General features: G+C 43.4%; 1 protein-coding gene across 17 annotated transcripts in view; it reads left to right on the top strand.

Annotated features, from left to right (window-relative positions):
- The window catches only part of ARMC3 (armadillo repeat containing 3), a 101,323-nt gene that overhangs the window by 78,810 nt on the left and 5,217 nt on the right, over positions 1-17,296 (top strand). For 6 of the 17 annotated variants that reach the window (XM_040451226.1, XM_040451229.1, XM_040451227.1 and 3 more), the window contains 5 exons: positions 3,405-3,505; positions 4,216-4,317; positions 4,983-5,099; positions 12,858-13,058; positions 15,475-15,637. In XM_040451226.1, the coding sequence (XP_040307160.1) occupies positions 3,405-3,505; positions 4,216-4,317; positions 4,983-5,099; positions 12,858-13,058; positions 15,475-15,637 (684 nt within the window). Of the gene's footprint in view, positions 1-3,404; positions 3,506-4,215; positions 4,318-4,982; positions 5,100-12,792; positions 13,059-13,141; positions 13,483-15,474; positions 15,638-17,296 lie in introns of those variants that run through there. The other 11 variants (XM_040451231.1, XM_040451225.1, XM_040451236.1 and 8 more) reach the window with 11 other exon arrangements.

Here is a 17,296-nt window from a genome sequence, read left to right as displayed (position 1 = left end):
GGGGGCAGAGAGAGACGGAGACACAGAATCCGAAGCAGGCTCCAGGCTCCGAGCTGTCGGCACAGAGACCAACTCGGCGCCCGAACACACAAACCTTGAGATCAGGACCTGGGCTGAAGTCAGAGGCTTAACCGACTGAGCCTCTCAGGCACCCCTTGTTTTATTAGTCATAATCTAATTGAAATTAACCAAAGTGTATTACCAGATTTTAAAATGTAATATAGAAGAATGTTATTTAAGCTGCATTTCTGATTCTGATTTTAAAACCAATATACAGTGTAATGCAGTGCGGACGTCCAGAGAAATGGGAAGCTGAAAATTAGAATCTTGAGGATTTTCTGGCATTGCGGCTTAAGTTAGCATCTTCCTTTCTTCTGGAGGCCAACGGCAATGAGGAGAATAGGGGAAATTTTTTAAATCTACAAATCCCATATTAAGCAAACCTAGGAAGCAGATATGATCCACACACTTCAAAAAAAAAAACAACAACATAAGGGGGTGCCGGGTGGCTCAGGCAGCTGAGCGTTCTCCTCTTGGTTTGTGTTCAGCTCATGCATGATCCCAGGGTCATGGGATTGAGCCCCGCGTCAGGCTCCGTGCTGAGTGTGGAGGCTACTTGGATTCTCTCTCTCCCCCCCCCCCCCCTCGCACCTGTGTGTGTGTTGGCACTCTCTCTCTTTCTCTCTAAAATTACAAAAAAAAGGGGCGCCTGGGTGGCTTGGTCGGTTGAGCGTCCGACTTCGGCTCAGGTCACGATCTCACGGTCCGTGAGTTCAAGCCCCGCGTCGGGCTCTGGGCTGATGGCTCAGAGCCTGGAGCCTGCTTCCGATTCTGTGTCTCCCTCTCTCTCTGCCCCTCCCCCGTTCATGCTCTGTCTCTCTCTGTCTCAAAAATAAATAAACGTTAAAAAAAAAAAAATTACCAAAAAAAAAAAAGCAGGAGTGACTGAAATTCCCTGAGATCAAGCAGAAGGGGTGCAGGAGAAAAAAAGGAAAAAATAAGCACAGAGAGGGACGAGGGAGCCAGCGGTGGCAGGCCTCAGAAAGCACCATCAGCAATCCATACTGCCTCAGGTGATGGGAGAGCTCAGGGGTGCACAAGCCAAATGTTGTGTTTGCGGGCCGGTGCAGGACCCGAGCACCTGGGATGAGCAAGGCAGGCAGCGGAAGCCTTCTTGGATCAGTGTGGTTCAAAAAGGCAGAGGAGACAGGGCCATGAAGGAATCACATGGCTGAGCCGTATTTGCAAGAAACACTCTGTCATGCTAACAGTTTTAGAGACATTAAAATTTTTTTTTTTATTTTATTAAATTTTTTTCGAAGTTTATTTATTTGCAGGGAGGGGAGCAAACAGGGGAGGGCGAGAGAGAAGGGGAGACAGAATCCCATCAGTGCAGAGCCTGAGATGGGGTTTGAACTCACGAACCATGAGATCACGACCTGAACAGAAATCTAGAGTCGGTCGTATTTTATTTTATTTTATTTTATTTATTTTTATTATTTCATTTAATTTTTAATTATTTTAAGTTTATTTATTTTGAGAGACAACACAAGTGGGGTAAGGGCAGAGAGAGAGAGGGGAGAGAGAGAATCCCAAGCAGGCTCCACGCTGCCTTCACAGAGCCCGATATGGGGCTTGAACTCACAAACCATGGGATCATGACCTGAGCTGAAACCAAGAGCTGGACACTCAACCAACTAAGCCACCCAGGCACCCCTATTTTTAAAGTAATCTTTACAATGTGGGGCTCGAACTCATGCTCCTGAGGTAAAGGGTCACGTGCTTTACCGGCTGAGCCAGGCAGGTGCCCCTGGAGGCATTTCGAATAACGAAAATGGCTAGCCTAAAACTGGACTCTTGACCCTCCTTCTGACTTCCCCTAGCACATTATTAGTACAAAGATGCTTTGAGAAAAATGAGGAAATGGGCAGAAAAACCAACAGAGAACACTTACCAGGAAAATGTTGCCATGGATCAGATAAAACTGTGACAAAATGTATTTGCTCACGAGTTTTAAAAAAATTTAACGAAACAATATTTTTTATAAAGGAGAATTCTCTGGGGTGCCTGGGTGGCTCAGTCGGTTGAGCGTCCGACTTCGGCTCAGATCATGATCTCGCGGTTCACGAGTTCGAGCCCCGTGTCGGGCAGGCTCTGTGCTGACAGCTCGGAGACTGGAGCCTGTTTCAGATTCTGTGTCTCCCTCTCTCTCTGTCCCTCCTCCGCTCATGCTCTGTCTCTCTCTCTCTCTCTCTCTGAAAAATAAATAAACATTCAAAAAAATTTATTTTAAAAATAAAGGAGAATTCTCTGATTCATTCATTCAGTAAATATTAAGTTTCTAATATTGTAGGTTGGAATAGTCAGTGAATAAAAGAGACATATCTCTACTTCCGTGGCACCGGTGAGAGGAAAGAGTCAATAAATAGGAAACATAACAAATAAATAAATTATATCACACGATCAAAATGATCAGAGCATTGGGGGCAAAAATAGATCAGAGGCAAGATAAGGGGGCCCTATAGTGCTGGGGGTTGCTGGGGTTGATGTTCATAATTTTAGAAATCGTGATCAGGTAGGCCTCACAGGGAGGGTCATACTTGAGCAAAAACTACAAGGTGAGGGATTGAGCCATGGAGATGGCTCGGGGAAGAGCTTTCCAGGCAGAAGAAACAGCTTGTACAGAAGCCATAAGATGTAAACATGCTTAGCAGATTTGAGAAACAGCAAGGTCAGTATAGAGCTGAATGAACCAAGGAGCACGATAGTGAGGACTAAATCAGAGAGATACAGAGAGACCAGATCATGTTAAGTCTTGTAGACCATTGGAAGGATTTTGGCTTTTACTTTGAATGAAGTGGGAAAACTTGGCAGACAGAGTTCTGGGCAGAAAAATGACATGATCTGTCTGATATATATCTGTTTTTGTTTGCTTTCTGAGAGAAAGAGAGAGAGAGAGAGAGAGAGAGAGAGAGACAGAGCATGATGGGGGAGAGGCAGAGAGAGAGGGAGACACAGAATCGGAAGCAGGCTCCAGGCTCTGAGCCATCAGCCCAGAGCCTGAAGCGGGGCTCGAACTCACGACCGTGAGATCGAGACCTGAGCTGAAGTCGGACGCTTAACCAACTAAACCACCACGGCGCCCCATGATCTGTCTGATCTTTAAAGGATCCTAAAAAGTGTCTTGGATGAGAGAGGGATCTAATTATAGTATGATTGGAAAAAGACCTCAGAAAATGGTGTGGTCTAACCCGCCTCACCAGGCTGGTGAAATGGCTAATATAGGACTTTGTCTAGCCTATTTTTAGATATGCTCGCAATATTTTTAGTGATCTCTTTAGTAATTAGTTGCTCTGACAGACAACACATTCTCCCAGAGTGATCAGTTCTTAAATTATCTACAGATAAATCCTGGCACCAAACTTTTGCCTTTGAAGGATCTCTGCTTACAAGAACCGAGTGATCAACGTGCTGTACTTTTAGTGAACAGTAAATCATCTGATGTGTGAGTCTCTCGGGGGTGGAAGGATACAGGGAAGCATAATGGTTTTTGTTTGTCCATCATCACGTGGATATGTAAAGATTCGCAGGATGGCACCTTTTTGTCCCCTGTATTTAGCGTCACCCTGAAAATCAACACTGGTCCGTAAATTTGTAGCCTGACATAGTAAAGACCATGAAATCACCACCAACGTGGTTTTTCCTTTGACTCCCCGTTACCACTCAATTCCAGATGTATTTCTGTAGTCAGTGCCTGTTCCCTTCCCGGTAACATGAAGTTAATTGAGGAAAGTATAAATAGACAGGAGCAAACCGAAGCGAGTTGTGTTTACAGGGCTCCAGAACTGTATGCAGGACTATAATGCTGCCCGGGGCTTTTAAAAAACATAAAATAAGAGGTAAATAATAAAGCTAAAAATGCAAGCTTCAGAATTTTAAAAAATGGTCACGGATACTTATATATATCTATATATTTTATGGGACACATTTTATAAAAATATTTCCTATTCCAGTTCATGAAAACCTTTACAATATTCTTTGTCTTACCTTTATGCGTTTATTAGGTCACTGTTAAAAGTCAGCTCCAAATATGATTTTCAAAAAACAAAAAACAAAAAACAAAAACCAAAAAAAACCTGTCTTTTGTAGGCAGATCCAATATTGACAAATCAAGTATTTTAACTTGTGTATAATTTCAAATATGTAAAATTTTAGTTCTCCGCCTCCATCTATGGAAGATAAATCATCAGATGTTGGTTATGGTCGGAGCATTTCTTCTTCGTCTTCCTTTAGAAGAGCAAGCAAAGAAAAGACCAAGTAAGAAAATGGTATTTTGTCTGGACTCAATTCTCCCCTCAATGTGGGAGAAAAAAAAAAAAAATTAGGTTTTAGATCTTGGCAACGTAATTCTTTTCATCCTTATAGTAATATAATTCCATCATTGCTTAAAAAAAATTTTTTTAATGTTTATTTATTTTGAGAGAGAGAGATAGAGAGCAAGCAGGGGAGGGGCCGAGAGAGGGAGACAGAGAATCCCAAGCAGGCTTGCACTGTCAGCGCAGAGCCAGGTGCAGGGCTCGAACTCACGAACTGTGAGCCAGGCTCACGACCTGAGCCGAAATCAAGAGTCGGATGCCTAACCCACTGAGCCACCCAGGTGCCCCTCGTAATTGCTTTTTCAAATTGCCACGGAAAACATCTCTGGAAAAGTAGCTAGTGAGACTGGCTTTACGTCCTGTGTGCCATGAACATACACTGAGCTCTGGACCACGGGACACAGTGGCCGTGGGCAGGCTTTGTGTTACTATTTGTAGATGGAAGAGTGCCTCGTGCCCTGCTTCACCCCTGCCTTGATGGGAAAGGGATCGCGGCATGTCACGGCAGTGACAAATGCCTTCTAACTTATGAGACGCCTTGCACATGTAATGTTTTCTTATTTTTCATGTGACTGAAATCGATCATGAGTTTTTTCATACAATCAGAAAAAATAGTTATCATTTTAGTACCGGATTTGGATCTCCCACAGAAGAGAAATCCGAGCCTCCTTCTGGACGAAATACTGCTCTTAGCAAAGGCACCACAAAAGAAAGAGGATCAAGGTAGGGGATGTGTGATTACGTTCTCTTCCTAATTGTGATCATGTCAGGCTTTGACTCCCCAGCAGAGTTGGGGAATGGAAGGGGTGGCTTTTAAATAGGAAGCTTTGCTTCTGGAATCGGCATGTTGTGCGAAGCGAGACTCAGGAGCTGTAATTAAAAACTAACTTCCTTCGTTTGTGTCTCTTGCAACCTCTTTAAAACTTAACCGGAGGGAATTTCTTCTTCTGCCTCTGGGCGAGAACTCGGGTCACTTTGATCACTATACAGTCCTACAGGCACTTTAATTCAAAAACGACCACAGAAACAGCAGTCCTAGTGACTCATTTACAAGTCCAGCCCGGCGTAGAGATCGATGTAAAATGAACCCTGTGCCCTCCCCCGCGGCTGCCTTTGTGGGTGGTGAGCCACACACGCTAGCGTGTGGTTCTCTCTCCCTCTCTCTCTCTCTCCGTCTTCCTCTCTCTCTCTGCCTTATGCCTCCACCTCCCCTCCCCATCCAGCTCACCCAGAGAAACCTCTGACCCTTCAGGAGGCAGCGAGGGGGGGGGAGAGGGACATTGGATCAAGTGTTTACATGATGGAACGATTACAGTGTGGTTTCATGCTTTTTAGGCCTGGCATGTTTTAAACATGCTTTCTGTATGTGTACGTATTTTTAAACATATTATTTCTCTAATGAGCACTTTCCTGGATTCCTCAAAAACCCACGTGGACCTCTTGCCACGCTCCGTGACCCTTTAATTATTGTTGACTTAAGCCCTTCAGAACCACTGTGGTATTGGAGGCCATCTAGCACACATGTCCAGCATCCGCTTTCTAAACGGGGACTGCCCCCGAAAGTCTCCCAAGGTGCAGACAGCGGTTTGCTCTCTTCCTCAGACCTCAGAGCTGTTTGTTTTCTGTTTCGGACTTCATTCTCTACTGTGAGTCTCCGTGGCTCATTCTTCTCATCGCTGCTTCTAATCTGCGCCTGTCGTTCTAGGCCTGATACTTTTTGCCCTTCCCTCTCCTCCCCTCCCTTTTTCCCCCCTCCCTTCCCTTCCCGGCTTTCCTTTCCTCCTTAGGCTTCTCAGCCTCACCTCTACTGCACAGGCAGCTCCTTGAGGACAAGAACATAGGCTGATTGGAGTATTTCCCTTTTCATCCCCAGTGTTTAGCCTAGCGCTTGGTTGGCACACATAGGCCTCCGTGTTTATTCAAGAGAACAGAAATCTGAAATTGACAGGAAATCTGAAATTGAACAAATTGGGTACCTTCTCTTTGCCCGAGTCCCCTCATCGGTGAAAGGGGCGTAACCTAGGCTATTGTGACGATTAAATAAATTAGCACATGAACAGTCCATGGAGCAGTGCCTGGCACAAAGTAAACACTCAACAAATGCTAGTACTGTTGTGCGAAACAGTTACAAGGAGCCCAAATCCACTCAACCCTTGCAGGGACCCTGGGAGGAATCTCCAGGGTCCAATGTGGGAAATGCAGCCATCCCCAAAACGACAGGAGCTGGGATGAAGTCCATAACTGTAGGGTCTCTCTGGCTTTCTCCCTCTCGTTCTCTCTCTCCCTCTCTCCACGTGCGTGGTATCTTATTTACAGACCCTTTGTTATCCTCCTTGACCCTCTGTTGGTTATTGCCTCACCCATAACTGTAGCGTGTGTGACTTTGGTTTGCCATGGGACAGACCTGGCTCCGGTTCCAAGCAAACTTTCCATCGTAAAGCCCAACAACTATCAGGTGCAAATTTGTAAGAGGGACCACCTTCTCTTCAGTGGCCAAAGCATTGGCTGGCTTTGGGGCAGGTGTCTCCCTTTGGTCTACCCAGCCATGGCCCTAGGGAAAAATCGGCTTTCTGCCCCCTTGGTCGGGGAGGGTAGGCACTTGTCTGATGAGTGACTGTCATGCGTATACTGTACCTATCATCATCAATCAAAGTGTATCTTCCCTCTGATATCTCTGATATCACATCAGCTTAAATCTTTGCTGATTCTGCTGTTCTTGGCTCTTTTGCCCTATCTTATTTTTCTTACAGCCTGTCTGGTTCTTTTTTTTTTTATTAATTAAAAAAATTTTTTTTTTTTTTTTTTTTTTTAAATAAAGCTACCGTTGACATTTATGTGCCCCTTTCCTGAGTCCTGGCTTCTCTATCCTGCTGGCTCGGAAACAGTGAGTTTCTAACGAAACTCATTGTTCCCCCAACTCCCAAACCTCCTTCTCCTCCTCCGTTCCTAATGCTGATGAATGCTACCTCCCATGCAATTGCTCGAGCTTTGGCATCATCTTAAAACCCTTCTTCTCCTTACTCCCCTTCACTGAATGAGCCTCAACCCTATGCACTCGATGTCTTCAGTGCCTCTTAAGTCATTGTTTCCCTTCAGTTTCACCTTTACCCCCCCCTCTTCGGGCCTTTGTATTACATCTCAGCACACTAACCCCCTTATTGTAAGATCCTCCTGCATTTTATTTAGCCCTCCAGAAACCCATCCTCCATGCGACCACCACCCCCCACCACCACCGAATCAACTTCCCAAAGTGAAAGGCTGATCATATTACCCTGCCCAAAACAACGATTTCCTATCATCCTCCAGATGAAGTCCAAACAGCAATTGTGTAGGCATGGCAAACGCCTGAAAAGATAAAAGTAAAAAATAACAACCAAAAAAAATGTATAGATTAAATACTCACAAATTCTTTCAAATATTGAAGGCTTGTTGTTGAAAGGAATAGCGGTCTGACTCCCTGGCGATATGCCCCGGGGAGAATAAGTATAAACAGGTGAGGATCCTTATTTCTTCTCACACCATTTCCGGTCTCCTCCTTGTCTCTGCATACTCTTGCCTCTTCCTCCCCACTGAGAGATAAGCCCTGACGTGCTCCTAACATTCAGACAGGTTGTTAGCATACAGGAGAACATACATTTGGATTCGGTCAACACTGGTCCTTGGTTTTCTCATCTCTAAAATGGAAGTGATGATTCCTTCCTCGCAGAGGTGCTGTAAGAGTAAGTGAAAGTGTTTGTCGAGTGCCTAAACCATTGCCTGGCATACTTAAGTGACCCATATACGTCCAGTCCCTTTCCCCTCCTTATTCCTGGGTCCACTGGGGGGATAGATTGGTCGTAATCGTGTTGCCCTGTTGTCTATCTTTTGGTAAGCCCTTCTTGTCTTGTTCCTATGAGAACTTTGGACCCCTGACGATAGAGTAACACATTTTAACTCTACTCATCTGATGATGTCGTAGAGAATGTGCGATGTTAACAAAAAGTTACTGAGAGGTACTGTCGAAAATGACGAGACATCTAGAACCACAAAGTGGCCAAAGTCTTGAAAGGAAGAGAGGGGACAGGAAAGAGGCAAACCAGTTATGTGTGTGGTGGCCCAATACAGACAGGGGAAGTATGATTTGTCTCTTTCTCCTCATGAATATTATTATCACCATGTACCATGTAAATTAAAATCCTTAAGCGACAGTCTCTCGCTGGGTGACTAGCAACTATATTGTTCTTCTGTGCGAAGCGTTCAGCTGTTCCCTCCTTCACGGCAAAACACTCATAGGAGACATGATTGGTTTCGCCTTTATCCAGCCGCCATCTTGATACTCTCCTAACCTTCACTGAATCCGACCAACCTAATATGCCCTCTAAAGCTTTTCTTTATAAAGACCATTCCCCTCACAATAAACACTTACTATACCTATTTGTGAGTGTATCAGAAGTTCTATCTGTAGCATATTTTTGTATTCAGACCAGATTTCATAAATTTTTAAGTTGATTGCACATGAGTTTATTATACACACTTAAAAGTTTATTGCTTTCCTGTCTCTATTTTGTTTCCTTCCAGTCTGTTCATCTCTGGAGTCTTTTAGAAATTTACAACATATACTTAAACATTTCTGCCACTCAATCTTGATCCTCATCATAACGACTTCCTAAAACATTGCTATTTTTTGAAGAATTTCCCTCAACCGCTTTTTTTTTTAACCTTCGCTTAGCCGTTTTTTCTGCCTTCCTCCCAAATCTTGGCTAACTGCAAAAGTCTTTCAGAAATAGATATTGTTTCTTAATCACATTTAACATCTTAATCACGTTTAAATACCTTCTCACCTTCTTTTCTTGAATTTTTTCATTCGTTCAGCAAATAGTTATCGTATTAGGTATCAGGAGTTGTTCCCACGTTAGAGATACAGCAGTGAACATAAACCTTTGTTTTCATAGAACTTACATCCTACTGGGGACACTGACAAAGAAGAAAATAAACCACACACATGCACACACACACACACGTATGCACACATACATCCTTCTAAACCCGGAATACATCGTGTGTCCACTTTATACAATACTCTCTCCTCATCTTTTTGGAATAGACTGGGGGGAACAGGACACCCAACTGGGATAGATTTCTGGAACATCTCGAATTTCTTATTTTTACCACTCATGTGGAATTTATCGAATACTACCTGGTATTGTGATAATTTTTCATAGACCAAAATCTTCCTGCCTAAATTGAAACCCCACGTGGGCCAGCTTCATGACTTCCATTTCTCCCAGCAGCCTTGCCTTATAACTTCTATGTCCAAATAGTTGATGGAATCAAAAAGGAGCAAGTGATTAAACTTTGAAAATGTCAGTACACAGTTTGGAGCCAGACAGATGTCTCTTTCTGTTTAGCTACCTGCCTTCTCATCCACCGATGAACATAGAAAATATCCTTATTGTTTTGGATTCCCACAGTAACTCTCTGTTTTCTGAGGTAGTTTTGCTAAAGTCTTGGTAAGAAAGGTAAAAGTTCCGCTATCTTTAATGGCAAACTGGTGTTCTTTCTGAGGGTTAATTTTACGAGAGTTAATTTTGTAATTTCTTAGCACTTGTCTCCATAGTGATTTAGAAATGGAATTCATTTGGGGTGCCTGGGTGGCTCAGTCGGTTAAGCATCTGACTTCAGCTCAGGGCATGATCTCATGGTTCATGATCTTACGGTTCGTAGGTTTGAGCCCCACATCCGGCTCACTGCTGTCAGTGCAGAGCCCGGAGCCTGCTTCAGACTCTGTCTCCCTCTCTCTCTCTGCCCCTCCCCTGCTTGCGCTCTGTCTCTCTCTGTCTCTCAAAAATAAATAAATGTTTAAAAAAAAAAAAAAGAAGAAGAAGAAGAAATAAAATCCATTTAAGTATTGAAGCCCTTATTGACATACCCAGGCAGGCTTCATGGGAAAGAGGTCCAAATGAAGTACTTCTGTTTGTAGCAGCAGAAACTACAGTTCAGAGGCTCCTATAAATTATCCCTTTTTAATCACTCAATAGGATTGCCCTCCATGATGTGCTAAGTCCTGCGTGCTGGCTCTCGTCTGCTACGTACCAAATGATTCTCCTCTCTCACCTCAGCACACTCAGAAATACACCTGCTTTGTGTTATAGGTGCTCTGAGTCAAGCTGTCCAATCTTATAAAGCTACCCTGTAACTTTAGGAGCAGGTAAATCTAAATATGCTTTTCGCCATTCTAATTGACCTTTCTCGTGGTGGCTCCCAATTTACTAAAATCTTACTATGTATGTGAAGATGTTCTATTTATTTGTCTTGCAAAAAAAGAAATGTGTTCAAAAATTTTTGTGTTATTTGTTTTTGAGAGAGAGATAGTGCAAGCGTGAGAAGGGCAGAGAGAGAGAGAGAGAGAGAGAGAGAGAGAGAGACACAGAATCTGCAGTGGACTCCAGGCTCTAAGCTGTCAGCACAGAGCCGGACGTGGGGCTCAAACCCACAAACCATGAGATCATGACCTGAGCCAAAGTCCAACGCTTAACCAATTGAACCACCCAGGCGCCCCAAGAAAGGTATTCAGATGATAGAGCTGGAAATATTAACTTTTGCTTAGAAATTTTATCATAATATATGGGGAGTACATTTTAGACCCTACTTAGCTGCAGTAAATAGAATATTGAATTAAAAAATACAAAACGTTGGGTATTTGTGGTGATTATAGAATTTTGTGTAATGCTCCAAAAGCAATTAATAAGATTATTTTTTGTATTTCTTCCTCCAAATGAATTAAAGAGAAAACTCACATGGCCTTTGGTTGACCCCCCCCCCCATCCTGTACTTCGAGAAATATTTAAAGATAATTCCTGCTTCTAATTTACTGCTAGTGGAACAAAATGCAAAATAGTTGCAAAGACACAATTTAGGAGATTCACCTGGCCGGGCCCCATTTTCTTAGCTAGGGGATGGGTGTGTGTCTGTGTGTGTCTATATATAATATATGATATATGATATGTGATATGTGATGTGATATGTAATACATAACATGTAATATATAATATGTAATACATAATATGTAATATATTGTCTATATATAATGTTATATAATATATGTTATATATAATATATGTTATATATAATATATGTTATATATAATATAATATAATACAATTATGGCTAAGGTTTATTTTAGTAAAAGATACAATTCAGGAACAGCAGGAAAAAAATAGACGTAAGCAAAGGCTATAGAAGTTCACATGGAGGTTTCCTCGGCCCCCCCTCCAGTTCTGCTAGCGTAACAAGGGCTGCAATTTTCTTGTGAGGTAGCTCCACCCGAGGAAGTGCACCTGAATCGTGGGATCTGAATTCGTATCGGGAAGTTCCAATTTGAATGACGGTGCATTTCTCGGAGGCCACAAGGAAGTGGCACAACGTGTCTCAACTGCCAAAGGCATCAACCAAACACGTGATCTCTCTCGGGCGAAACTGTCCTTTAACAATGAAGAGGGGGAGGTAAAGACATTCCCCAGTGAAGGAACACAAAGAATTACGTTTCAAAAACTGGTTAACAGCCTCCAGGACAATAAGCTGTGACCGCTGGCAATGCCTTTTCCACTGACAGGAACCATTTGCATCTCTGCTACACACGTTAACTAGCAAATTCTCTCGGGTTGAAACTATTAATTAAGAGTAGATTTTAATTAAGCAGTATCTTTACTGTTTATTAAGTACATTTCAGTTTTCGTAAGTGCAGAACTAAGTACATTTCTTTAGGTAAACTTCAGGTAAGTCTTCGCCCCTGCATGACATGGAAATTCTGTGCCATCTGTATTTTGGTTTGCTTTTTTCCATGTTTTGGGTAATTTTTTAAAAAAAATTTTTAAAGTTTATTTACTTTTGAGAGAGACACACACACACGGGAGTGTGAACAGGGGAGGGGCGGAGAGAGAGAGGGAGACATAGAATCCAAAGCAGGCTCCAGGCTCTGAGCTGCCAGCACAGAATCCTACGCGGGGCTCGAACTCACAAACCGTGAGATCTTGACCTGAGCCGAAGTCGGACGCTGAAGGGACTGGGCCACCCAGGTACCCCTGGGGAATTTTTCTTAAAAATGGTGATGCAAACTCTTCTTGCTGAAGGGCCCAACTGAAGCAAGAGATGATGTAAGACTGGCTTCGACTCCCTGAGGAAGCAACCTATTTTCTCCCAATTCAATAAATGCTTCTTGCATACCTACTGTGCACCAGACATCTTGCTAAGCAATTATACGGAAGACCAACGTACGATTTTCGTATGTACCAATCAGGCAGTGTTACCTTGAAAGTATAATGTATAGGCTGCATAATGTAGAGGCTATAAAACTCCATCCCTGTCATCGAAAATTTGAAAACGGCATATGATGTGGTCATTGAGGTTTAAAATAATCTATTTCTGTGGGGTTCTTTAGATTACTCAGAGCACAGTTGGTGTGGTTCATTTTGTGACGTTGATTGCTGCCGTGTACTCTCAAAGGAAAGGCCGAGGGAAAAAAGAGGAGGAAAAAGTGAAGGAGGAAGAAGAGGTTTCGACATTACCAAAATTGATGGGAGAAGGAAGCCCCGAGAAAGAATGGTATCCTCCCTTCGATCCTGACTTCCGTGTTTACGTGTATGAAGTGACCAAATCAATATTTCCCATAACCAATATTAAGGAACAGATTGAGGTCCTTGCAAGGTAAGTCAGTTGTCTCTGTCTATGCGTGCACATTTTCAGTTTCTGAGAAAAAGTTTCTGATGTTAGCAGTTTGCATTTTTTAGCCAGTTTTCAGGTGACTCCGTCATAATAACTGCACCCCACCGCTGACTCTGAAGCAGAAACACAATCAATTGAAAAAACGCTCCATTTCTATTTTACGTCCTATTTCCACCAAGAATCAGAGCGAGGAGCTGGAAATTGCTTCAAGAAAAATGCCTTTGCTTTTGTCATTTTCTCCAGCGAAACCACTAAAGCCATCCTTCAATGTGATCCTAAGGAATGAATCAAGTGTGAAAATTAAATGACTCCGTAGGTAGATGGGGTGCTCACAATTTAAAGGAATCGTATTGTGAATTATTTGTAGACTCAAAAATTATGTTCTAATACAAACAACCATCACTGATTTTTATGTCCTATGTCTGATATTTTGCACTGCACGTTGCTCTAACGTGGGGGTGTGAGTGTTCTGAGGGATGGCTATTTGGGCAGGCTCAACACCCTGCAGACGCCAGTGAGGCTGCCTTCTTTTCCTTAAAAAAATTTTTTTTTAATGTTCATTTATTTTTGAGAGAAAGAGAGACACACAGCAGGAGCGGGGAGGGGGCAGAGATCAAGGGAGACACGGAATCCGAGGCAGGCTCCAGGCTCCGAGCTGTCAGCACAGAGCCTGACGCTGGGCTCGAACTCAGGAACTGTGAGATCGTGACCTGAGCCGAAGTCGGACGCCCAACCGACTGAGCCACCCAGGCGCCCCCGATCCTGCCTTCTTAATTGGAGCATTTAGTGTGAGTCCGCTAAGAGAAACCTGAGAACTTGACGTGGTAGCTGTGAGGGGTTAGGAATCACTTCAAGTGGAGGGTGGCCTTCGCCACTGGCACCAAGAAGGAGCAGGTGAGTTAGGTGAGCAGGTGGATCCTGCAACAGCTGGGGCCTCCGCGGGAGCTCGTACCCTCTCCAAGTTGAAGTGCACTGCACTCATCAAACCTGGATGTGACAACCGCAAGAAACAACAGCCGCCAGATCATTGACTTCTCGTCAGCCAGAACTGGAAGAGAACATTTTTGGCTGCTGGCGTTTTATCGGGTGTCCTTGAGAAGTGATGACTCAAGCAGAACTCTGATCTAGCTCATTTCAGCATTTGCCAGACGCCCTCGTGCTTTGTTCCTAGCGGGAATACTTTTCATCACTCCCAAATAATTGCGGGTTTTTGGGGGTTTTTTTTTTTTTTTTTTTTTTTTTAAACCTGAGCCTGCACCAAGACGGGGATGCTGAGATTTGCCCCCGAGCTGTTGGTCCCCAACACTGAGCACGGTCTGCCTGGCTGGGTCGTGCGACAGCTTTCTCCCCCACCTTTCCTCCTGTTTTCCACCGTTGTTCTTCCTCGCTTGGTTCTCTGCACAGCAAGACGAAAGTTTTTCTTAAAATGTGCAACTCTGCCTCTACTCCAAGATGCGGTATAGCCTTAGTTGACAGAGGATTTTTGTAGACGTGTTTACTGACCTCTTCAGGGAGAGCCTCCAATGAGGAGAAACCCCCGGGCACATCCATTCCAACTCCTCGCCCGACTTATTTTGCCTTCTGCCTTCTTCCTCTCTTCCTCTCACTTTAGTGTTACCTAAACGCCATCTTTCTCTAAATCAAAAAAAAATTTAATCAAATATATCTATATTTTTAAGGTTATGTTTTTATTTTGAGAGAGAGAGAGAGAGAGAGAGAGAGAGCCCCACCAGGGCAGGGGTAGAGAGAGCGGGGGAGAGAGAGACAGAATCCCAAGCAGGCTCTGCGCTGTCAGTGCTCAGAGCCCAATGCAGGGCTCAAACCCATGAACTGTGGGACCGTGACCTGAGCAGAGAACCAAGAGTCAGACGCTTGACCGACTGAGCCACCCAGGCGCCCCCCAAAATAATAAAATTTAACAGGGAGAAATTAGAAAACTTGAAAATATTTGGGGATCCAAAGGAAAAAATTCAATGTGTGCATGTTATCTCTAAGTTCAAAGTCGTTAAAAGAAGGACCGTGTATGTTAGCACGATGCCTTGGATTTCAGATTGAAGCATTTGTGAGTATTTTGTCAAGGGCAAGGCAAAGCTTTAAAACTGTGTTGATAGGAACTTTGTGTGATATGATTTGTTTCTTGTTATAAATACTGCGAAGATTAGCATTCATTTCTTCCTTTGTGTTGAATGACATTGTGAGAGTTTCAGTCTCTGTATGATAGTTTGAATACAGTGAGCCTAATGTTAACCCACTTATAGTAAGTTTAAAAAGTAAAGCAAATTAAGACAGCCAGAGGAAATGCAGCTTTTACACATACAACTGTACGTAGAGTTACACCCAAAGCATCTAAAATGGGATATGAAACTCGATTGATTTGATCTCAATGTCATTGACACAGGTATGTGGCAGAAAAAATGGGTGGTAAAATGTCAAAGGAGAAACTCCATAATTTCAGCTGGGAACTCCATATCAGTGAACTAAAATTTCAACTTAAATCCAATGTTGTGCCAATTGGACAGATCAAAAAAGGAATCTTCTATCATCGAGCGTTGCTTTTCAAGGTATTTGAGATATTTTGCCTCATTTGCCTTTAGATAAAAATGTTTGTCTTTCTCATAATAGTGTGAGCCACTTGCTCACATTTAACTGGCTAATATTAATCCTGCCACCTAGATTTACTTATTTGTGTGTGTGTGTATACACACACTTATTTTTGTGTGTGTACACGCACACACACACACACACACACACACGCACACGCGCGTATATATTTGTCAGACTACCGGAAGCACATTCATTCAATATTTATCATACACCTACTACAGGTCAAGGGCTCTTCTAAGGTCTGGGAATATGGATCTCCTAAAGCGATAGCCCCTGCATACACACTTGTGGGTTCTCAGGTGACGTCAGGGAAAGTTTCAGGGGAGGAAGTGATGTGTAGCCTGAGTATTAGAGAATACGTAGGATTTCATCGGGTAAAGAAGGAAGACAAGAACATTCTAAACAAAGCAAACATTTTATACAAGATGACAGAAATGAGAGTCCATGGTCGACTTGAGGAATGTAGCATAGTTTGTCTGGAAAAAGGAAAGAGGACGGGTCAGATGCAGCTAAAGGGCCAGAGCTAAAGCTCCATGTGAGTTTGCACTTGATCTAAAATCTATGAGTGGCCACTGAAAGTTGTTAAGGGGAGAGCATGATTTAAAAAATACTTATATAGGGGCACCTGGGTGGCTTGGTCGGTTAAGCGTCCGACTTCAGCCAGGTCACGATCTCATGGTCCGTGGGTTCGAGCCCCGCGTCGGGCTCTGGGCTGATGGCTCAGAGCCTGGAGCCTGTTTCCGATTCTGTGTCTCCCTCTCTCTCTGCCCCTCCCCTGTTCATGCTCTGTCTCTCTCCGTCTCAAAAATAAATAAACGTTAAAAAAAATTTTTTTTAAATAAATCAATCAATAAATAAAAAATACATATATGTGTATATATATGTATCTATATGTATATATTTCAAGTTTATTTATTTTTAGAGAGAATGAGCAAGTGGAGGCGGGGGGAGTAGAGAGAGAGGGAGAGAGAGAGAATCCCAAGCAGTCTCCACACTGTCAGTGCAGAGCCGGATGCGGGGCTTGAACCCACGAACCATGAGAACGTGACCTGAGCCAAAGTCACTTAACCAACTGAACCACCCAGGTACCCCGCAGTAACGTGATTCTGAAAGACCATTCAGGCGGCTGAATGGGGAATGAATTAGAGCAGGGGCAGGACTGGAGACAGGAGGACCAGTGGAGCAAGAAATACAGGTGACCTCTACTAAAGCCATAGCCATAGCCATAGCCGTGAGGATGTGAAAGGAGTTGTGAACTTACAGAGAGATTTAAGAGCTAAATGGAAAGCAATTGGTGTCTCCCTAGGTGCGGTGTGAGGGACTGCATGAAAAGAACAAGAAGATTTTCAGGCTCTGGGCGGGGCAACTGTTAATGTTGGCATCGTTCACTGAGGGGGACACGAGAGAAGGGCCAGGTTCAAGAAAGAGGGGGTAATTTTTTTTCCTCCATTGTATCAAGCGTCTGGAATGTAATAAGAGCTGCAAAAATGGTTTCTGAACCGTAGACTGAATGTATACAATTCCTACCTCCTCCCAAATACCTACAAACCTCTTTACATCCATGTGTATCTTGCCTCCAGTTCCAAGCTAATTCTCTATATAATTGGAGGGCCAAC

Source organism: Herpailurus yagouaroundi, unplaced genomic scaffold (assembly GCF_014898765.1).
Source record: "Herpailurus yagouaroundi ecotype Mexico unplaced genomic scaffold, PumYag 203, whole genome shotgun sequence".
Taxonomy (NCBI): domain Eukaryota; kingdom Metazoa; phylum Chordata; class Mammalia; order Carnivora; family Felidae; genus Herpailurus; species Herpailurus yagouaroundi.
Note: the sequence above shows the minus strand (reverse complement) of the source record. Positions and strands in the feature narration are given on the sequence as shown.